General features: G+C 36.8%; 1 protein-coding gene across 1 annotated transcript; it reads left to right on the top strand.

Annotated features, from left to right (window-relative positions):
• Positions 1–1,043: 1,043 nt before the first annotated feature.
• Positions 1,044–24,541, top strand: LOC143544160 (disease resistance protein RUN1-like; the record flags this gene model as incomplete). The annotated part of the gene is made up of 8 exons (XM_077036313.1): positions 1,044–1,522; positions 2,141–3,281; positions 3,360–3,419; positions 15,415–15,639; positions 15,716–16,471; positions 23,212–23,809; positions 23,892–23,992; positions 24,200–24,541. Coding segments are annotated over 8 exons (3,702 nt in total), but the record flags the coding sequence as incomplete, so codon positions are not given.
• Between the last annotated feature and the right edge of the window lie 551 nt (positions 24,542–25,092).

Here is a 25,092-nt window from a genome sequence, read left to right as displayed (position 1 = left end):
TCCGGCGTGAGAATCAGACTAGATTGCTCTTTAAATATAAAAGTATATTAAGAGATTGCTAGAGCAGATATCAGGTATAATATGATGATAATGTGGTAAGATATGATAAGATCAGATGGTCATACCATTTGTGGTATTTATAGCCGAAGGTAGGTTTCCAAAGAGGTATGGCCGGCTGCAACAGTGTTCCTGTTCCACCAACAGTAGCCTACGCACGTGCCCTGCTGGTAGTTGGTGGGTAGGTAGCGGCTGATAGCGACCAGGCCTGCTGTATACTATTCATATTCCACCAACTGACGGCTACGCACGTGGTATGGCAGTAGTTGGTGAGTAGGCAGCGGCTAATAGTGACATACAGTGCAGGAGCATGCTGCTCGCCATACTGTTGTCAATAAGCTGTCGTATCTTTAGTCAGATCTTTTTCCCATACCTCGTCAGGTACAGTACAGAAGATCTTCCTGTATCGTACGGACTGGCTTATTTGGGCGGGAGTATTCCCCCTCCCGCCCATGTGCGGGATTGTTCCCGGCTTCGCTCATTCCTTCAGGTGACACTGAGTGATTGAGAGCTAAGTGCCTTGTGCTTGTAGCCTTGCTGCGCGGGTGGCCTTCCCAGATGGCTTGTATCCGAGGCTGCGGGAACAGGCGGAGTCCTTCACCATCGGGAGGCATTTCCTGCGGGACCAGCTTGCGTACCGCGCGTAAGGACGTCACGTCTCTGAGCATGGTTGGTCCTGCGGATCCAGTTGGTTTCTGCGCAGACGTCCCTCTTTTAGGTGAGTCTTGCGGGTCCAACTGGGCTTTGCTGGGACCTACCTCTTCACCCATAACCACGACGTCTACGGTTGCCGCTGTCATTGTTCCGATTAACTGTTGCCGCTGTCGCTGTTACGCGCCACCGCCAACGGTTCCCGTGTTCTTTTCGTCACCTAGCGTCGCTCGTTAACTTTTGGTGTCTTGACCGGTTATTCATTAACCGTGGTAAATTTAAATATAACTGGTTTATAATAATCCCATTTGCTTCTCTAATCACAGTCTGTTTAATTTCAATTGGCTTCTACTCTTTCATCCATGGCTTCTTCTAGCCTACATCAAACAAGGTTTGATGTTTTTCTTAGCTTTCGAGGTGAAGATACGCGTCATACTTTTACCGACCATCTCTACACGGCATTAAAACGAGCAGCAATTCATACATTCAGGGATAATGATGAGATCGAAAGAGGTCGAGATTTGGAGCCTGAAATTGTTAAAGCGATCGAAAATTCAAGGGCGTCGATTGTTGTATTGTCAGAAAACTATGCCAAATCCCGATGGTGCCTTGAAGAGCTTACATTGATCCTCGAACTGAAGAGGAAGGGCAAACATTTCGTTTTGCCGGTATTTTATCACGTAGATCCCTCGGATGTGAGGAACCAACGACAAAGTTTTGCGATAGAAGGGTCAAAGTGGACAGAGGAGAATGTGAACTTGTGGAAGTCAGCCTTAAGAGAGGTTGCTAATTTGACTGGCATGGTTGCTTCAGGGTATGATTCCTTAAGTAATTAGACCATCTCCATAATTTAAGCTTTTGTAATCCTTTTTAGGGATGATTTTGTCCATTATACTTCACTTTATGATCCATATTGCTATACGGATTTGAAAATTTTTTCCCGGAAGATGATTAAACAGACTATTGTCTTTAAAAAAATTTGTCTATATAGTTTTCCAGTGCTCTTATTTGTCAAAATATGACTCAAACTTGTGCAGCTCAGGTGTTCCAGACTGTTATTTTTCAGTTCCTTTTTTCTGGTTATTCAGGTTTCAAATAAATGCTGGTGGCATATTGTTATTTGTTTACCAAGTCATTATGGTTTAGCGGTTGTTTATGACTGGTTATTTGTTTTCCTATTTAACAGGGTTTATGAGTCTCGTTGATGTACTCTCTTCTGTAATCAATAATATACACGTGAAAGCTTGCTGCCCTAATTGTTGTTTTTCAGTATCTTAATCTGCTCATATACCAGCAATATTGCTTTGTATGTATGCACATAAAGACAAAGTTAGGTTTAGTATAACTGAAGTAGTTAATTCCTTGTGAAATTGAAGTCACTAACTCTGAAGGTGCAATCTTCTGCTGACTCAATCTTCTTCTTTTGATTCAGGCCTGAAACAGAATTTATTGCAGATATTGTTGATACGATTGAGTATGAATTAGATTTGAAACTTATTAGCACCCCCGCCCATCTAACTGGAATGGAGAGTCGAGCTGAAGATATCAATTCCTGGTTGGAAAATGAGCACTCTACTACGAACGTTCTAGCAATTTGTGGAATGGGAGGCATTGGCAAGACAACCCTTGCCCAATATGTTTACAATTTAAACAAGCTCAACTTTGAAAATAGTTGTTTTCTGGAGGACGTTGGCAAACATTTCAAACAAACTTATGGCTTACTTGAGCTACAAAAACAACTTCTCACAAACATCACAGGAGGCAAGAATATAGCGTTATCATGTGTTTCTGAGGGTACTACTAAGATTAAGGAGGCGCTGCATATTAAAAAGGTGCTTATAGTTCTTGATGACGTTAATGAGCATGACGAATTAAGCGCTCTAATTGGAACAAGTGTCATCCATTCGAAAAGTAAAGTTATATTAACAACTAGGCTTCTAGATCTACATTCATGGTTTGAGTCCGTATGTTGGAGGTGCCATGTCCATGAGCTCAAATTATTGAATTATGATGAATCATTAGAGGTATTTAGTTGCCATGCCTTCGGATCTAAACATCCACTGGAAGGTTTTAGTGACCTTGCAATAGAGTTTGCACTGCATTGTGGAGGGAACCCACTAGCTCTTAAAGTTTTGGGTTCTTCTCTATTCGGTAGTGCCGAAGATCCACGGGAAAGAAACAGCACAATAGAAATTTGGAGAAGTAGATTGAACTCACTGAGTTCAATGAAAGGAGACCTTGATTCAAAAATCCAATGTGTACTACAAAAAAGCTTTGATTCCTTGCCACTTGTTAGTTACAAAGAGTTGTTTTTAGACATTGTTGTTTTCTTTGTCGGTGAAGACAAGGATTATGTTGTTAATATATTGGAGCACGACTGGCATGCAAAAGCTGGGATCATGGCCCTCATCAATAGATGCCTTATAACTGTTTTGCCCAATAAGAAATTGGCGATGCATCAATTGCTTCAAGATATGGGAAGAAGTATAGTTCGTGAAGAGTCCAAAGATCCTACTAAACGTACTAGAGTATGGTTCAGTGACGAAGCTTATCAATTATTAACAATAGGAGACGTAAGATACTTCTATTATCTAACTTCAAGAATGTTTTCAATTGACGAAGCTTAACCTCTTTTATGCATTTCTTCATAGGGTTCCAAGACAATTGCGGGTCTAACACTTGATGCGCGGACGCTAACGAAAGGGACAAAGGTACGCTATAGAAGTTTCTCTCCTAGTTTACATGGAACTCCATTCTAATCAAATAACAGTAGTAAACTCACTCTAACATATATGTATACAAGTAAAAAAACAGAAACAACTTTGATCTCGGGCTCGACTCGACTTGTTTATACCCCTTGTATACAGGTCAGACCCACTGTATGTGGGTCGGGGTCCATGAACCCTATGTTTTTTATAAATTTTGTAAAGACTTTCTCGATGTGTTAAATTTTGTAAGGACCCTCAACATAAGAAGTAGATGGACCAATAGTAACAAGTTTGAGCTCGGTGTGGTGGTAAACAGGGATGAGCTCAGTACCGTACCGGTACCGATACCAAAAATACCGATCCCGAAAATCACAAATTCTTGGTACCGGTATTGAAGGTAAAAATTCGGAAAATACCGGTACCGTACCGATCTCAAAACTCAAAACTTTTGTACCTATTCGATACCGGTACCAATCGGTACCGGTACCGAATTTGCTCATCCCTAGTGGTAAATCCTCTGTCTTTTTATTCAAGTCTCAAGTCCCGGATCGATAATCAAACACGAACTAAACGAATAACTCTCGTTTATATTAATCAGAAAATCTCACTCAAAAAACTGATTAAAATATCTCAAATGCTAATTGGTTTGACTCTAGATGAACCATAACTTGGTTGCATCAACTTCATAATCTATAATGTCTAACTATAACTCTGTTTATATAGACTAACCTAATTTGCTAACCAAGACATTACCAAACATAATAAAGCCCTTTTAATTCATGGGTTGGACGTTACACTCCGACCAAACAACAATTGAGCCAACAATCACTCCCTCAATTGTTGTATCCAACTCACCCGACTCACCCCCTAATTTCCTACTTGAAATTGGCGGTTCTTTAACTTTACGCTTGTCATCATTCTCTTGATTCTCCAAAGACTTTTCTTGATCTCTTGCACTGTTCTTTGGGCTCCCATTGGCTTGAAGAAATACTTGCTTCGTTTGATCATTATTCGTCTTCACTTGGGCTATTGAATCACTTTTTTAACCACGCGTTTAGTTTCTTGAGCACTCTTCTTTAGACTTTGAATTTTGGAACTTGGATATTTGATTGGAATCTGACTCGTACTCGGCTTATCTTCTTTCAGTTCAATTCTTTGAGGATCTCGACCTGCAAAATTCTTCATTCCAATGATAGCTCGTTTACCGGTACTTTTTATCTTGAGGCTAATCTTGTACAATTGGTTCTTGGTCCTTATCAGCCTCATCAAATGGTTAGCAAATTGTGTTTCATGAGAATCTCGCATCCACCTTCCGTTGCTTGATCAAGACTTAAAATATTGCACCGTAGGATTGGGATGTAGTAGACATCATTCAACAGGCGTTGCTCCCCCGTTTTACCTTCAATTAAAACTAACCATTTTACTCGAATATCAATCCAGGATTCGTCTCCGAACTTCACATTTCCCGTGACATGTTATTCAACTCATAAAAATACGCTTTATTACACGTCATATGATTCGATGATCCATTGTCGAGGTACCAAACATCGGCTCGGTTACGAAACGCTTTGGAATCACACCGTCTTCATTCAGTAAAATCATCTTTTGATCACCTTTTATCATAAATAAAGATGGATCAAAATCATCAATTTTGTTCAAATTAGATTCTTCATTTTTCTTCATAAGTTCCGGACACATATACGTAAAGTGACCGAACTCATCACAACTGTAACACTAACACTGAACATGTTATCTATCCTTTCTACCACTTTAACGATCATCCGTTCTTTGAAATGTCTGCCTTGACCCACAATATTGACCATCTCGGTTGTCACAGCCATCTTGATCCTCATTATCTATCCCTATGAACTCGGCCAACCCTTACCTTGACTATTGGACTGATCATACGACTTGTCTTTGTAACTACTTTCCGATCGATTGAATTGTAACTGACCTTGTGAATTTGAAATGTGCTCTCTCCCTCGTAGACGTTTCTCAAATGCCTTAAGTCTTTCGATAGCATCTTCAAACATAAAGCTATCAAGATCAACACTTTGCTCGATTGAGGCTACCAGATGGAAATATTTTTTTGGAACCGCATCCAGTAACTTCTTCACCAAGACATCTTGCTCAAACACGTGACCTAAACTCGTTGCCTTTGAAACCATACTTGTTATTTTTCCTGTAAACTCGTCAACAGTCTCGTTTTTTGCCATCTTGAGTTTCTTAAATTCACTTTTCAAAGTTAGCAGTGGAGCCTTTTGAATTCGCTCGAACCCAACATACCGTGCTTTCAAAGCCGTCCATATAACTCGGGCATTCTTGTATTGAGAAATCTGAAGAAAAATATCACCCTCCAACCCTTGAAACAAAAATGATCCTGCCTTTGTATTTTCTTTTTGCATCAATAACTGCACCCTGTTGTGGTTGAACAACTTCCCATAGGTCTTGATCATCCAATATCTCGTCCACTACAATTGTCCATGTGATGTAATTTGTTCCATTCAACTTTGGAATCTGTAGCGATATCCCCGGGTCGCTTTGGGTTGGATTATGGGACTTTCTTCGTCACCTGCCATTGACGTCGAACCCCCTTGCTCAACTTCGTTGGAACAAATACAAACAAGTCAGTCCGAACAACTTTTCAAAATCGAACCCGCTTACTCAAAAAATAAATCAATCTGGTTAAAACCTAACTCGTTTAACCCGAATAAAATACGAACTCTAAATTGAGCCGTCTTGTTCAACTCAAATAAAAACCAAAAATAATGATTAAACCTTCTTGTTTAAATAATAAATATTAAACCACTTTAATGATAAACTTTCTTTTCTTTTCTTACGATTTCCGTAGGAAAGAAAATAAAAAAAAATCTAACCAAACTTGTTCAATCTTTTGATCCTCGCTGTCTGCTTCTTAAAAAATCAAACATAATTTATTCTTTGACTTTTTCAGTGTTTTGAAACCCGGATTGGACCGGCCGGTCTGATCGGTTCGACCGGGACCCACTATGCATTCCGGTTAGGTTCGCACCATATACCCATCTTCTAAAAACTCGGTGGGGTAGGACGGTTTGCAGTCCGACTGGAACCGTCCACAGCAAAACCTTTTATTGTAATATTTTATTCTTCGTTAAGTGTTTTTTATGTCATTTTGACCATCCAGATCGTTTGTTAAGGGATAGTTATAGCTCAAGTAAAAGAATAAAAGAAGAAAAAAGGTTCTTACCTGAATTTTTATTCCCGATTTGTGCGAGACTTACAGACCGACTTTGAACACTTCAATGGTGAAGATTATATGTATTGTAAAAGATGAAGGGTGTTTTCGTAATATTATTCATCAAAAAGTTTGTAAGGGTAGTAAAATATCTCTAACACACTTCTCTCGTGCCTTTTCTACTTTTCTTCTACAAGATTTTTTTTTTCTGTTTTTTTCAGCTCTGGTTATCCACACACTCTTGGCTTAGATACCGATTCAAGTGTCGGATCAATAATCAAACACGAACTAAATGAACAACTCTCGTTTATATCTCAACCGCTAACTCGGTTTGGCTCTTGATAAACCCTAACTTGGTTGCATCACCTTTATAATTAATAATGTCTAACCATAACTCGGTTTATATAGACTAACCTAACTTGCTAGACAAAACATTATCAAATATAATAGAGCCCTTTTAAACAATTGAGCCAACAAAGTGTCACTAACCTCAATTTTCAATCTAATGTTGTCGGCTTTAAGTGGAGAGCGGGGATGGCGGCTGACCCCCTAGGTCCGAAAAGTTTTTATAAACCTTGTTATATATGTTTAAAAAACTCAATTTTCAATCAAATACTGCCGACTTTAAGTGGAGAGTGAGGATGGCGGCCGCTACAAGCTCTTTCATCCTCATAGGCCCAAAAAAATTTTAAAAACCTTTTTATATATATTTAAAAAAATATATTATTAATGTTTAAACACCTTTTTATATATATTTCAACCTAATTGCTCAATCCATTTAAGCTCATTTCATAAAAAATAAAAATAAAAATTTGCATAACCAAATCATACCAATAAGTCTATTAAAATATTTAGTTGTTTAAACACAATATATATATATATATATATATATATATATATATATATATATATATATAAAATAAACCTTTTTTACTGTAAGGCCAAAAAGTTGTGACTTGCAATATCAAATTACGAAACCCATTACATATTCACGGTTAAGATAATAATTAATGTCGGCCAGTGGTCCGGACACGAGACGAGAGCTTCGGTGCACGCGCTTAGCTTCAACAATGGGAATGCTTCTAGAATATTTTCTTTTTACTATGTTTAGCTATAAATAGGAAACTTGTTTTCTTTTATAGTGTGTGTTTTGTATAGAGTTTTCACCCACCCAAGGGGAGCTCACCTTGGGTGGGGTCGGTTCATTTTGTTTAATATACTAAATATTTCAACCAATAACGAGATCGTTCGTTTATATTATCTTTATTTACTTAAAGACCCAATTTTTTCTCGCATTCGACCAAAAATTTTTAACGATTCTAAAAGATGACCTTATAAACAAGGGACAATTTTGTAGAATAGTAATTATGTTTCAAATTTTCCAATCAAGTCATTCATATTTTATTATGTCTCAATTAAGTCACTCAATTCTAATTTTGTCTCAATTAGGTCACTTAACTTTCAATGTGTCTCAGTTAGGTCACCCAACTTTTAATTTTAGCTCAATTAGGTCACTCAATTTTTAATTTTCAATGAATGTTCTAATACTATCTTTTTTACCTTCATACTGTTCATAAAGAACTAAAACATCATTAAGCCAAAATTTTTCATTTTTTATCAACAAATATATCACTTAAGATAATATAGTAGTTGTCCCTCTCATTTTAAAACATAAATTGAAAGTTAAGTGAACTAATTGAGACAAATTAAAAGTTGAGTGACCTAATTGATACAAAACAAAATATGAGTGACTTAATTATAGAACAAATTTAAAACTTGGTTACTATAGTATTGAATAGTGTTTTCCCTATAAACAAATATAAAATCACGTAATTGTTGTTTGTGTGTTTTAGTTAGTTTAATCAACATAACACTCATGAATCAATACTATTAATTGATTCTGTCATTCACATTCATCGACATAGTCCACATTAATTCACATTACTATAGTTACATGATTATTATATTTTGCCAATATGTCATATATAACTTTGTAAATACTTGTGTAATTTTTTTGAGTTTTATAACTTGATTGAATACCTGAAATCTTGAATAGAACTTGAATCTCATATTTGAATTGTGTTCCATGAATATACATTTAGAATTTGTGACTTAGTTTTGTTAAAACTTGAACTTTAGAGTTAATTATGCAATGATTATTGAAAACAAAGTTTAATTCCTAATCTTCTTTAGGTAATACTCGTAAGAAAATTGTATTTTTAGTGGTTCCTCACCCTGAACCAACCTGAATAGCGACCGACCCTTAAATTCTAATGTTTAATTGTGAAATTCTGAACACCGAAAAAAAGGTACCCCATTGGAATATAATTTTGGGTCCGCGTACTAGACTGGAAAACGCACATCACTTGGACCCATGCACGCTTGGCACTTATCTAGCTCCGCATGGGTAAACTGCGTTGGTTAGGTGCAACATTGGTTACATGTGTTTGATGTCAGTTACATGTATTCGAACCCAGTTACACTTGTTAGATGCTTGTTACAGGCATTCAGAGACCGGTTACGTGTCTAATGTCATGCTAATTGTGTACTGGCACGGATAACACATGTAACACAACATTATACGCATAACAAACTTTGCTCCCTTAACCGAAAACGGAATCCACGTAAACAACTCCGTGCGTGTAACCAACGCAGATTACTATTGCGAAACGCATAGTTACGCGTGTTTCCAGCGCAGACTACGGAATGCATGTAAACAACTCTGTCTGCGTTTCTAGACTCCAGTGCGTGTAAACTACGTTGCGTGCATAACTGGCACCAGAGACAAAGCTAAAGCTCACACTAACTTAAGAAAAAAATATTTTAACCAACCCATGTTGCCCTGATCCCGTTCGCATCCAAATCCTTTCTCACCCGAAATCGTTCCGACCTGACCCTTATTTTTACCTGAACCCGTTCCGACTCTAACTAGTTCTTACCCGAAAACAGTTTGCCAGTCCTAGTGAGAGGGACATGAGGAGAATTCAAATTCCATCAATAAGTTTACCTGTAGGTCCTCTAGATGGATCTCACAACTTGACTCGGATCAATCCGTGTTGTTGGCTAGTGGAAATTACCAACAACACTCGGATCTCGGATCTTAGTTTTGTTTATGTAAAAGAGAGAAAAAAAGAGAAGTGGAAAGAGACTTTTTATTTCCCAAGGGTTGTTGAAAAGTGTTGAGTTCTTTTGGAGAAATGGGTTAAGTGGCCTTTATATAGGGTCCCCATTTCTCCAAAGTTTACATAATAAACTTACAAAATAAAGGTACCGAGTACGTACTACACCAACTAAAAGCAAACTAAACGACATATACAATCCTAAAAACAATATATAATATTGGCCCTACAATCTCCCTCTAGGATTGAGTATGTCGGGGAACCTTCGTCAAGTTCTTTGCTTCGTCTTTATTTCTTAAAACTAGTACTTGTCTTGATCCAGTAGCTTGAACCAAATTGGATCTTGAACAGTTCTTTATTTTCTAGTCTTGTAGACTTGAATTTCCATCTTATTTCTGGGAAGGATCGGCAACAGCAAATTTTAGAAACATCAGATGCGGGAGGCTCGACATCTAATTTTCTTTTGTTGACTTTCTTGAGCCGACTGGTTTCTTTCCTTGTCTTCGAATGCAATCAGTTCATTTTTAGCTTCAACCGCCAACTTTCACGTTCTCGTTTTCTTTTAAGCGCTTCAGCATCTGCAACTCCAAGCAGACTTGATCTTGATCTACCTGTCCGTGTACACCTGCACAAAACTTAGAACGAATAAGATTCGTTTACAGACCCTCTTGAGGGTCAAAGAACAATTCGTTCACAGGCTCTCAATTTCAGCCCCTCAACTTGTAAATGATTTGTTTAAGTCCTAGGTTTCCAACAAACTTTGCATGGACGATCTTAACAACAAAACACATGATTTTGAATAAACAAGGTTTAATAAAATATGTACGAACATAATAAAAACTTAAAATCTTTTTGGCATTTTCATATATTTTAAAATAGCGAAAATATATACATAATGTTTTGAAGTTGAAACACAAATAAAACAAAAGAAAAATAAGAGTAAAGATGAAATTAATATTATATATAAAAAATATTTACAAAATTTTCAAATGATTTTAATGTTTTTGTGAGAAAGATCACAACATGGAATCATATTGATTTGCAAAGCCCTAGATCGCGTTTCCATTTTGATATTATTATGTCACAATTTCATCACCGACTGTAGATATTGTCCGTTTGTTTAACTTGACAAGTGTTTTGATGCCAAAGTGATACGTTTAAAGTACAATTAGGCATGGTTCTTATGTGGTCCCCACTTAATCAGACATGTTACTTATTCCATTATATCTCGGGCTTACTTTGTGTTAACATTTCACCTCAACTTGACTTAAACCTTTCTTAGTTGATCACAGTACTCCATTAAGATACTTAACACTTTGTACTTTGTACACTCGACATTTTGTGCTTTGCACACTTGACTCGATCTAGAAAAGTTAAATAAAGCAGAAGATTCAGGGCCTTAACAATCAGATCTTGTATGACTACAAACAGAGAAAATCCAAGGCTTGAATCAAGATAAATGAAGAAATAAAGCAGAATTTAAAATCCTAAATGAATCTTTTTCTTGATTTTTCATTATGTTTTTTTGTTTTTCTTTTTCTTTTCTTGACTCTTTTGTTTTTCTTTTTCTTGCCTTTCTATAAGGCTTTACTTGACTCAAATAAAAATTAAAAATTGACACTTATTTCATAAGACAACTGTAATCAGGTAAAGAGAAGCTTGGGTATGACATGTATAATTTCATTTCTGTCTTCATGAATATGACTTCATGGAATCATGTAACCGCTTCATAATCGTATATCTACTAGTACCGGCAGGAATTTAGGTTTATATCACCCGACATTTACTTGTTTGTCAAGCCTATCTACACATCTGTGAGTGATTTTGTAGACTTTTGATCTACTCTTTTCATACGCTAGGATCATTGCATATCAATGTACTATCATTTTCCAATGGTCAGATCAATTTCTCAAAATTTGAAAATTTTAATTATCCAACTCCCTCGAATCAGGAGCTCCCTCTAAACGGGACAATTCCTTTTAGATTTTCTTAAAAGTATTATAAAATCTTTTTGGTAAATCAAATGATTTGTTTTGCTTTTCTTAAGATGAATTGAAAATCTTTTTGGTGAGTTAAACTTAACTCATTTTCTCCCTATAAAATTGTGACATATTTGAAAAATATACACAATTTTATAAACTAAAAGATAGATAGGTTGTTTTAATCAAAATTGATCATGCCGAATGATTCAACCATAAATTCAAATCGGGCATGATCGATGATTTTAGTGAAAATGTCAGCAAAGTTGTTGTCAGATGGACAATCTTAAGCATGCATCAACACATTGTATAACAAAGTTGAAGAGATTCAAACCGAGACCCAACAGCTGATGCTAGATCAATCACTTGAGAGAAGCAGTTGGATGATGTTGGTTTGAGAAACGCTCGATAAGTTGTTGTTGAACCATTTAAACAAGGCTTCCCTTCTTTGACGTTTGTCCTCCCATGTCGCTTATGAAAGACTCGAATCTGCCATCAAATGGTTTAGCATCAAATAGCAAGGGTTCGTCTCCCATCATATGCTGCAATCACTATCTAAGTACCTAATACTATTGATAGTCCTCCTTGATTAACCCTGCATGCACTAAACATTCAAATAGACATGGGTTCCCAGGATACCTTTGTCCTGGGAAGGTCAACCGTAAACCGACCAAACTTGATTTTATTTCCTGAAAACCATTTATTTCTTGGTGGTGCCTCACTTGATGAAGAACAGTCCTTAGGAATCCAAGTAAAAACTTGCTCCTTGGTTTTGACAATTTTGGACTTTTCTTTTCTTGATTTTGAAACTGTTTTTGGTGAATTCTTAGACTTTGTAGTCTTAGGATCCTTTTTGATTTTATCCTTTTTAGTTTTCCAAAAAGGTTTCTTTTTGCGTTTTACTTTATTTACTTTGGATCTCACATCCATTTCACTGGGTTCACTATCAACTTGATCAGTCCTTGAATTAGGGTTACTAAAAGCTCCTTTTGGGGACTGACTAAGCCGCCTTTGAATATCAAGCTGTTGCTTGAACCAGTGCTTGCAATGTCTTGCAAGGTGAGAAGAGTGACCACACACAAAACAACACTTTCTCCTAGGAGTACCATAGAACTCATCTGAACAATAATGTGGTTGATGTGGTGGGAAAGGTGATCCTTGGAAAGGAACATGATTATAAAACACATTTGTGTAATATGGATCAACAAAATTTTGTTGATAATGACCATAATAGTTGTTATCATAGAAGTTGTATGGCTGAGGATTTCTAAATTGATTGGTTGTTTGAGAAAATGATCGTTTGTTTGGTGGAACATATTTACACGAAGTACTTGCTTTTTCATTTTCAAAAACTTTACTTTTACTTGAATTATCCTCAGTCTCATAACTTGATGATGAACAACTTGATATGTTCACCTCAATAGGCCTATTTTCATTGACACATTTTTCAACAAAAGTTTCATTACAAACGGTTTCATAAGCACAACTCGTGTCCGTTTCCACCGACCCACTTTATTCTACACAACCAGCTTCAAAAGATACATTGATGTTAGATTTATCAGATGATGGAATTGGAGCAGCTGTTTAAGAGGCAGCAGGAATAAGTTTCACAGGTTTTGGTACTCTACCAACCCCGTATTCCATTTCCTCGTCTGGAAAAGTATTATAGCTAAAGTGGGGCAAACTAGTATAATTATCATTCATCGGTGGAGGTACCGCTAAATAATCATATCCTAGCCCCGCTTTAACTTTAGTACTTCCCTGGGCTCCAATAAGATCATCCAATTTCTCAGACGATGCTTCAAATCTTTCAACTTGTTTTTCTTTTTCCTTTTTATTAGAAACATCAAGTTTTAATTTTTCAATTTCTTCTTTTAATTCATTAATTATATTTTTATAATATATAACATCATGCTCCTTTTGAAAAATTTTAAGTTTAAGATTTGCCACATCATCACGATGAGTGTTAATCTTCTCAACGTAGATCTTGTCAGCCTTTACATATTCAGCATTTAATTGTCGAAGTTTTGCGATTTCTTTCAAAACTTCGTTTGATGATGTCTATAATAAGTAACCTTATTAGTGCAAGCCTGCGTGCATAAGTTGTGGTTTACCTCATCGCAAGGTGATGTGTCGGGAATGTTAGGACATGCATGACTGCTTTCACCTGCAGCACTTGTCCCAACTTTATTTTCTTTGGACTGATTTCTCATTTGGAGCTTATTTTCTATTATTTCAAAAGACTTGATGGTAGAAGCCAACTCTGAGAGTGTCATGGTATACAAGTTTGTGGTTCTTTTGATGGTAACCACATTGATGTTCCATGTGTAAGGTAGTGAATTCAACAACTTAATGTTGATCTCAAACAAACCATTGATGATACCGGCACTACTCATTTTAGAGACGAGTGACTCAAATCTGTTGATGAGAGAGACAACCGATTCTCCTTTAATATGTGTAAACATGTCGAATTCTCCTTTTAATACTTTCTTTCGGCTTTATCCCATATCCAGATTTCCTCCAAGCTTAGGTTCATAAGACATTTTTTTTTTAACTCGATTAGATTTTTTTTTCTTTTTAAAGAAAAAAAAATTTTAAGGTTTTTTTGCTACAGTACCGAGTTGCTACAGTGCCGAGTCGCTACAGTGTTTTGCATGAGTTGCTACAGTCCGAGTCGCTACAGTGTTTCGCATGAGTTGCTACAGTACCGAGTGCTACAGTGTCGAGTCGCTACAGTGTTTCGCATGAGTTGCTACAGTCTGAGTTGCTACAGTACCCGATGCGAAGAGATTGTTACAGTACCCCGTGCGAAGCAAAGCGATTGCTACAGTACCCCCGTGCGAAGCGAAACGCTTTGCTACAGTACCCCCGTGCGAAGCGATTGCTATAGTACCTCGGCGATGCGATTGCTACAGTACCCCCCCCCCCCGCGATTGCTACAGTACCTCGGATTGAGTCTGATACCAATTGTAGGTACCAATTGTACAGTACCCCCGTGATTTTGCTACAGTACCTCGGCGATTGCTCTGATACCAATTGTAGGTCCCGAAACCGGATCCGACAACGAACGGCCTTGTTCTTGATAAGTGCTCGAGACGGGTGCGGTGAAACCAAACGACCGAACATAATATAAAGATAATATAAAGTATAGGAACGATCTTGTAATCGGTTGAAAGATTATAATATTAAACGAACGAACCGACCCCACCCAAGGTGAGCTCCCCTTGGGTGGGTGATTTCACCATGGAAAACACACACTAAAACTAACAACACAAGTCCTATTTATAACCAAACAAAAAATATAATCTAGAAGACCTCTTCCCGTTGAAGTTAAACGCGCGTCGAAGTTCTCGTCTCGTGTTCGGATTTCGCGCCCACTTTATTTTCTTGACCATAAATATATAACGGGTTTCATACTTTAAAATCGCAAGTCACAATTTTAGGCCTTACATTACCAACCAAATACAATAGGGATTTTTGAAGAATTCGAACCATTTCCTATTCAAATTCCTTTAAAATATAATGCGAACCGAACAAGCCCTAAGTAACTTAGGAAACACCAAAATTGCATGATTAACACTGTCATTTGTGTTGGCTTTTTTTTTATATAATGTTTTAAATTGTGATATGCTTCATATACCTCTCATACATTTAACCTAAGATACGAGGTATACTAATTTTTTCAGGCATCAGTCATTAAAACAAGCTCGATTTCAAAGATGCACAAACTAAAGTTGTTGCAACTGAAATATGTGAAACTCAAGGGGCACTATAAGAATTTTCCTGAGTTAAGATGGTTGTGTTGGCATGGATGTCATTTAAAAGCAATACCATCAGGCTTATTGATGAGCAGCTTCTTGGTGGCTATAGATATGACTGAAGGAAAGTTGGAAATGTTTGAACCACCCACGGTAGGAATTAAGCATTTGGTTTATTAACTGACTACTTATATTCACATAAACTGTCATTTTTTTTTCCTTGAAATAGGTTATAAATTCATTGAAGATTCTAAACCTTCAGATTTGCGAAAATCTAGTCAGTATCCGCAAGCTTTATCGGCTGCCTAATCTTGAGACTTTGATCCTTTGGGGCTGTAGTGATCTGACTCATGTTTGTGAAACCCTTAAAGGTCTTCAAAATCTTACTCTATTGAACTTATCAGGGTGTGAAAATCTATGGAAGGAATCATGGATTAGGAAGCTTGTAAATCAACACAAAATGCTAAAAGCTTTATGTGTTGGGGGAGGAATTCCCGAGCAGTCATTCTTTTCCTTACCACAGTCGTTAAAATTTTTGTTTCTTGCTGAGTTCAATCTTAAGTATCACAACGACCTTCGTGTTATAGTCAATGGCCCATTATATGGTCTGAATTTAGGTCGTAATCTGTTTGATCAGTTGCCCAATAACATTGATCTTAAAATGCTTCGGGTACTCAACTTGAATTCTTGTAAGAACCTCAAGTCCATTCTGTGTCTCCCAAATACGCTAGAGGAGTTGCATACTTACAAGTGTAGGTTACTGGAGAAAGTAACATTCCAATCAACACGTTTCAGACTGAAGAAGTTTGACTATAGAGGTTGTTTCAACCTGTGCGAAGTTTATGGTCTTTTTAAATTGGTGGCTATTGAAGAACTTGATGAAGCAGATCTGGGGCATATGAAATGGATCAAAGCATATCAAGATCATACGGTGAACCTGATTTGTGGTGATATTCATGATGAAGGCATAATTCGGCATATCCAGGTTGTCTATCTTAACTTTTCTCACATGAATGCAAAATTAAATAAACGTTTATGTATGTCATGCATGCAAGCTACTATGGGTGTTGGAACTCAGGGTGAATCAATTCAACAAAGAGACGCAATCAACATAAAAACATTGAGATTCTTTTAACACACGAAATGGCACTAATTATATATGACTTCTCCTATTTACAATATTACAACTTTAACCCGTAATCTTTTGACTTAATTTCCAATAACGGGTTGGTTGTCGGGTAGTGTAATTGTTCATGTCAGACTGGGTTAGGGTCATAAGGGGTTCTAAGAAACATAATGTTCAGGTTTAAACACACCATTTCAAATGGGAACAGTATGGCCGGTTACAATCAAAAAAGGGCTCAGGTGAAATTAGTAGTTTTAGAAGGAAAAAAAATCCAAACCAGTTCACCAGATATATTTATTCTATGGTCATTGGTGACGACTATGGTGGTGGTAGTGGAGTTGCCACGTGTTAAAATATATAACACTTGGGGAACAATGGAAATACAAACTGTTCGAGATAATGCTACAAGGAAGGAAGATAATATTAATTAATCCTATTAGTTTGAATTTGAATGTGTTTAGTATTTGTGTTGCAGTCAGAGTAGAATCGTAGGGTGCAAGTTTTTGTATGTCTATAAAAGCCATTGTAGTTTAATTATTTTCTTGTATTGTTTATTTCCTTTGAGTCAATAAACCAGAAAGAGTCGTGCACGAGTTGGGTACAGAGTTCTCGGTGTTCTTAGTGGCTTTGATTCATCACTTGTAAACGTAACAAGTGATATCAAGAGCCAACCCATGGCCAATTTCCAAATTGTAGGAGGCGTGAAGAAACTCAACAACCAGAACTACTAAACATGGTTGGCCTGCATCCAATCGTATTTGCAAGGTCAAGATTTATGGGAGGTTGTAAACGGAGGAGACACGACACTACCAAGAATCGACACCAATGGGGTGATAAATAAGTGGTGAATCAAGGTGGGAAAATCGTTGTTCATCTTGAAGACAACGGTTGAAGAAGAAATTCTTGAACACATACAAGAGGCAGAAACGCCTTAAGCGGTGTGGGACATACTACTTGCGTTGTTCTCTAAACGGAATGATGTGAAGCTACAATTCCCTGGTACATCCATAAAGTGAAAAGTTTCTGCAGAGAGATCGAGGAATTAGATGCACAAGGAGAGATTGGCAAATCAAGAATGAAGGGAATTATCGTTCATGGTCTAAAGCAGGAATAGCATAGCTTTGTCACGGCGCTGCAAGGATGGCAAACTCAACTAACCCTCAATGAGTTTGAAAACCTTCTTGCAAGCCAAGAAGCTTTTGTAAAACAGATAAGTGGCGTAACCATGAAAACCGAAGAAGAAACCATGTATGCCTAGAAAAGGAAAGGCAAAGGCCACTACAAACCGAAAAGAGGGTATTTGAAAAAACATGAGAACCCGAGGCGACCGGAAGTTTACTGTAAGAGTCAACTAGCAAATTTGCTTCAAATAACTTTCTATTTAAGTTGCCATGTCATCATGATGAGTTTTAATTTAGTGGTATATATCTTATCAGCTTTCTTATACTCATCATTTTGGTACTTAATGTCAATGTTTTCTCTAATCAACCTAGCATTATGGTCTCTATAGTTTTCCACTTTAGCAATACATAATTAAGAACATAAATGTGTGTGTACCTTGGGAATGTCAGGATTTCCTTGGCTGCTTCCTGTTGCAGTGCTTGATGAAGCTTGATCCCCATTCACAAAAGTCATCCCTGCTAAGTTCAAAGGATTAATCAATTTACCCATTTGACCCACCCAATCTGGCTCAATAGATTCACCTGATTGAGTGAGTCGTCCCTTTGTCTTTGAGTTGCATAGACCAATCCTTAGGACCCCCTGACCTGGTGAATTACTTTGACTAGCAAGTCTTTTCTCAGCATCATTCCCTTTACCCCCTTCACAATCAGACACGTCAACAATCTTCACATCTCCAGCCGGCTGTCTTGGATTTGTGCATTATCTTGCAAAGTGTCCCATTTCATTACAGTTGTAACAACGGAGCTTATCATTGTTAAACCCAATATTGTTGCTGTCAGAATCCATGTAGCTGTTTTTCCCATATTTTTTTTCATGAAGTTTGTGGCCCTGTGAATGGTCATGGCCATATAGTACTTAATATATATCTTTTCAATGTCTTTCTTGTTGATTTCTGGAAGATCCCATTGCTGGAAATATAGAGGAAACAGTTTTCCTTGCTACAGTTCCTCATGACTGGCCATGAAGGCATGGAATAGTGTGATGTGAGAGTCATTTGAGTGAAACTGCCTGACTTATTGCTTGATGATTTTTTGATCCCATGAGCCTTAAGAGCTTGTTTAACGGCTTGGTTTACCATACCTGAACAGAATTCGATATTGACGATCCCGAACCACCCATAGATAGCATGAAAGCTTTGTTTGGATCTGACTGAGCTGCATAATGAACCGCTTTTACCCCATTGAATGGATGAACAGTAGGATGTGACAGATTGAGAAACACTAAGATCAGTCCAGAACCTGTGGAAACACCAGCATGATTCTGAGAATTTACGTTACGTTGTTATTCATTCGGAACTTGTCATCCATCTCAAATGATTTGATGATAGAGGTCAATGTAGGTCCCAAGGGTGGATCTAACAACTAATCTTGGATCAACCAAACTCGGTGCTAGCGGAATATCACACCGGGTCACCTTGGTCTCGGATCTTGGTTTATGTTCGGCTTTTTGTAGAGAGAAAGATAAGTAGATAAGAATGACCAAAAAGCTTGTTTTTCTCATACCATGCTTCCTATTTATAGGAAGCATGCATGAGAATACTTTCATAACATAACATGCCCAATGGGCTTCTTTACATGGCCTTGGGCCTAATAACATGCAAATACAAAATACAAGCCCAAAACATAAACTACCAATACCAAAGACAAATATACAAAACGAGGCCCAACAGTCAATTCTGTAAGTGTTGTATTGAGATTGGTGGTTCTCTTGAGGTAGTCACACTGTTGTTCCATGTATAAGGCAATGAATTTAGTAGCTTCTTGTTGATCTTTGACATCTTACTGACGATACCAACACTTCTCATTATAGTGTTGAGCTTTTCAAATCTGTTAATGAGTGAAGTTATTGTTTCACCTTCGATATGATTGAACATCTTTAATTCTCCATTTAATATATTCCTTCGGTTTTCCCTCATATCCAAATTTCCTTTAAACTTCTCCACCAAGGCATCCCAAAGTTCTTTTGCAGTGGTGCATTCTCTTAAGGTTAGAGATATTTCAGTGGGCAAGCACACACTAATCATGCCATATTCCTTTTCATCATCAAGCATCAGTTTTTTATCAAGATAAGTGAAACTTTTTTATCAAGATAAGTGAAACTTTCAGGAGGTACATCAACTGGTCCAATAACAGTCTATGTCACAGCCTTGTGAGGTCCATTTTCAATGGATCTTAACAATACAAAGTCATTGATTCTAACAAAGTTCTTGAACCTTCACTTCCACTCTTCAAAGTTGCTTTCAATGTTTAACGGTTTAGGTCATTTATTTGGGGTTCCAGCCTCATTTCAAACATCATGCAGTTCTTCAATAATGCTGGATCAGAAGACATCTTCGCAAACTGATCAATAATCACAAGCTAAAACAGTCCCTTAAAATCAGCAAGTTTTGTGAACAATTTAAGTGAAAATGAATCGCAATCGCACTATAATGCGATGCGATTGGAAGGAAGTGTGATTCTTGGAGTGAACAGTAATGCGATGCGATTAGGACTCCTACGCGAATGCGATTAGGATTCAAATGTGAATGCGATCAGGATTCTTATGCGAATGTGATTCGTTCTCAAGTGCAATTGCGAATGTGGTTAAAATGAGATTGTGATTGAAAATCCAATGCGATTGCGATTGGCTTTTCATATGTGATTGTGATTCAACCAAAAATGCGATTGCGATTGAGAATCTAAAGAAAAGTAATTGCACGAGATGCTGTTTGCAAGGATCTTCAAGTGCATACCAATTTAGCCAATTTTTAAGCATTAAACACGTTAAGTAACCCGAAGAACACTTGTACACACTTGACAAACACGAAAACATCACCAAAATCCAAGGTTGTGATCCAAGAACCTCATCTAGTACACCCAAAAGCTCTGATACCAATTGTAGCTCCTATAACCGAATCAAACAATTTGTTCTTGAATCAATCTTAGTTGTTGGTTAGCGAAAATCACCAACAACCAACCAAGATCTCGGATCTTGAGTGTGTTTGATTATTTGCTAAAATAAGTAAGGTAGAGAGGATAAGGTAGAGAGAGTGGTGAGAGTTGTTGATTTTTGTCAGAAGGTTGTGAATGCATCGGCATGCTGGCACTATTAATAGCGCAAATCATGCCATGCTTCCTTTATATTGTTCTACCCAATGGGCTTTTCTTTACATGGTCTCGGGCCCAAACGTACATAATCAAAACAAAAGCTAACATAGTACGACCGAACACAAAATAAAATAACATAAAAGACTAATTAACAAAATAGGGCCCTACACAAGCAAAAACTCATAAAGCCGCTCCTTTTCTTTAATCTTGATGAGTCTCTTGCCAGTATCAAATGTTCACTTTGGAGTGAGAAGAACAAATTCCAGTTTGTCCCACACAACCTGAAACTTCTTATAATACGCAGATACAGAGGACCCGTCTTGTAGTGTGAAGACATGTTTGGGTTCAATCTTGTTGCCATCTGGTATGCTTGTGGCCACGATCAATGAAGAAGATGACAACAAGGAATTATAGGGTTTCGATAGTTCCTGCTCTGATGCCCTCATAAGATTGATAAATCAAAGAATCCGTTTATCCCATTCATTTACGTTTTGTGAAGACATACATGGGTTTTACTAACAAAAGAAACAAGAGATAGACATGGAAAGAGAATAAAGTTATGCTAAAACAAATAAAACCCATGAATAAATAAAAGAGATCGTTTACATCCTTTAGGTGCTGTTTGTTTTTTCAGAGGTAAAATGGCTGCAATCTGCGGACCACATCTGCAGACATCTGTAGCAAAAGAGGTGGACCAAACCTCTGCACTCTGCAAGAAGAAGACTGTTTGTTTTTAATGTCTGCAGACTGCTAAAACTTTCAATATAAGCTCTATACCAAAAAACACAAATTATCTAGCAACAATTAAAAATATATAAATCCAAATTTTATACCTCTGAACTAGCAAATTATAAAGCTTACATTAACAATTTTCCACGTGAATGTTTTTTCGTCCAAAAGTTTTTTCAATTGTTTTCGAAAGTAGATAGTTCATACATAATGAATGAAATGAGCCAAAACTTGAGCTTAAAACAATCACAAGCCGATGACATAAACCTAAATTTTCTACAAACCTTTTTCAACTAAAAACTTTCGATAGACTTTTTATAATCCTTAACTTTTTACAAACTTTTTTCAACTAAAAACTAATAATACTTGAACAATTATGCAAAATTATAATTGAACAAAAAAAAACTAATCAATTGAAAAAATCAATTAACAAGAATTCAATTAACAAAAACTTAATAACTTAATTGATATCTGATGGAAATAATGAGTTTGGAAGAGGTTGGAAGACTATGGTCCAAGTCTGCACCAAGAAGAGGGCGCGCAGACGTTTTTTAATGATACGTCTTCGAAAAAACAAACGGTCTGCAGAGGGCAATGTCTGCGCGCTGCAGACAAAAGAGGCCAGGAAGATCTTTTGTAAAAAAACAAACACCATCTTAGTCAAACTAGAAAAGTGATGGAGTGACTGACATTGTTGTTAACATGGATATTATGGGTTCAATTTATGTTAGATAAAGGTTTTTTTTTTAATTTTTGTTAACATGCACTAAAAAAATTGGCCTAAGACAACCTTTATTTTACAAAAAAAAAAGCTGTATTAGGTGAAGTTGTATTAGACCTAATGCAATCTTTTTATAAGGTAACGTAACTGTTTCTTTCAAATGCAACCTTTTTAAAATGTTGTATTTGGAAAAATAGTTACATTATCTAACAAAAATATTGTATTAGGTCTAATACAACTTCACATAATGTAGCTTTTTTTGTAAAATAAAAGTTGCTTTAGGCTAATTTTTTTAGTAGTGATGGTTAAACACCCTATTAATTGATGCATAAAGTCCCCAAGGGAAAAGCTTAATAAAACAAGATAAGGGACCCTTGAAAGATCTCGTATGATGCATTGACTACATACAAAGATAATCATTGAACTTTAGACGTCTCAAAATTTGTCTGAGAATAAATTATTTTATAGTCATGAACTTGTTTTTTTATATTACCAATATATATAAAGGCTGTATATAAGCTTAAAATTAAAATTACGAATATTGCCAATATAAATTATAAGAGGTGTAACATGTGTGTATAACCCAATGCAAATAATTGATCCCTAGTGATTTTCTCATCAAATGTTGACCCACTTGACGCGGTTCTAAATCCACATAGGTTTTATGTTGCCATTTCGACCTGTGGTGTGCTACTAGTTTCGACACGTTGGCCCATTTCGACCTGTTATGTATTATAGTGTTACCCATTTCAATAATCATAATACAAGAAATGTTTACCCAAACCAACATGTTTTCCCCACTTTAGGTAAAGATTTCTGGGTTTGCCGCAAACTAATGGATGCACGACTAACTTGATTTTTCTTCAATTTATGTGCCATAGATGTTGTACGAATATGGTATAAGGAGCACCTATCTGCAAGGCACAAAGGATCAAAGCATGTTGACACATGAGTATACCTCATCATCCAGTTACTTGTCCTTTTGTGTATCTTCGCATCCAAAGAAACACAAGATACACGGATTAAATGTAAGTTGCTTATACAGATTATCAGGATCCGTGGCTAAAGATCGGTGGTGTTTGTTTATCAGAATCGAAAACAAAACAAAGGGCGTTACTTGGTTATACAACCCTATGGTGTATTGCAAACCCATAGTTGATGAAGCCACTATGTGGTTAAGTTACTGGCCAATTGGATACATATTAGAAGTTGGCGATAAAGTCAAAGTATCGGTGCGTGTGGAGGAAGGAATGATAGCAAGCTTATGTGGTGCAAGCCTGGTATATATAAATGATTGTGAAGTAGAGCAAGAAGAAAACCAGGAAAGGGACACTGTGAAAACGGAAGAAGTGATTGGAGGAGACTTGTCTGCATTTGAGGTGAGCACGGGAGTGTACTATCTTTCACGCCGTGATTTCTTCAAGCGGGCGACCCCTGAAGTGATAAAGTCCTGGGTTGGTGATAGCATTCCCTATAAAGGTAACTAGTTTCCTGTATGAAGTAATTTTGGATGCTTGTTAAGCTCCAAATATAATCATATATTAATCACACATTGTCGTAGAATTACAAGGATGGAGAAAATCTTATCAGCCGGGGGGCTTGTTTATATCATCCATGCAGTTATACATTGTTCCGGAGCTTCTTAGAGACACCCTTTACAAAGTACGTATACATTAATCTTTCACTGCGCGCTAATTATTTGTATTTGATACAAATTCTATTTACAAGCTTTTTAAGCCCCATGACCAGTTTTATATTTTATAAAATGAATAGTTGTGGTTCATGCGTGTGTAGTGTAGGACCAAAGCTGCCTAAACAATGATTTTAACAGTTTGTTTTTAGAACTACTTATTTGTGTGTATATTACAGAGGATTTGGGTGGGATATTTCAATATGGAAAGTGATTTAAGCGAGATAAAGAAGGCGGTATCTAGGCTTGCGGGAGTTGACTTTGTTTGCGCCACCAAAGCTAGATTCTCCTATACAGACAAAAAGAATCTATTTGTATTGGGCCGTGTCGATTCTTTGACGGTTGAAACCTGTGTGAAGGAATTCGAGAAGACGATATCAGTCATAGACGTTACTTACAACGTACATCGTCCTTTCAAGCTCTACTTCACGAAAATTAGGGGAAAGATACCAGAGGAGTTGCATTCCCTTATTGTTAAGATTTTTACGAAAACGGAGAAAACGGGTTTGTACTTAGAATGAGGAAACGTTCAATTAATATGTACACAAGTGATAAACTCTTTTCAAATCTCGCACATCGGGTAGCTGGTCTTAAGCAAGGGCGCGTCAGTGGAATTTTGTGGGCCGAGGGGTTTCGAATGTGCTGGTGGCGGCAGCGACAGTAAGGACAGAAAACTGTGAACAATAATCCGAACAATTATTATGAACTTGTAATGTATTTCAAAATTACAATCAAGAAAAGTTTACAAGTGATTACATCGTGGTTTCATGGAATATTTATAGATTGTTTCCCCTGTTCTAGAGATACAACAGAGTTTGCATTTAAAAATTGTTATATTCCCTCGCATCTATCAATTTTCACCAATATCATCACCTCCAAATTAGATCAGATTAAATTAAAAAGTAATAAATAGTAAGTAGATTTGAACTTTTACAAAAACCATTACTAGTTTACTATAATTATAAGTAAACATACGAAGGAATCTAGAATTATTTGTAAAGTTAAGGGTTTAGTTTGTGGGAAAAGTTAAAAAGCAAAAGGAGACAAAAATAATAAGTTTGAGAATGATTTG

Source organism: Bidens hawaiensis, unplaced genomic scaffold (genome assembly GCF_021521415.1).
Source record: "Bidens hawaiensis isolate Kalapana, Puna unplaced genomic scaffold, B.hawaiensis_p1.1 tig00013437_1, whole genome shotgun sequence".
Taxonomy (NCBI): Eukaryota; Viridiplantae; Streptophyta; class Magnoliopsida; order Asterales; family Asteraceae; genus Bidens; species Bidens hawaiensis.
Note: the sequence above shows the minus strand (reverse complement) of the source record. Positions and strands in the feature narration are given on the sequence as shown.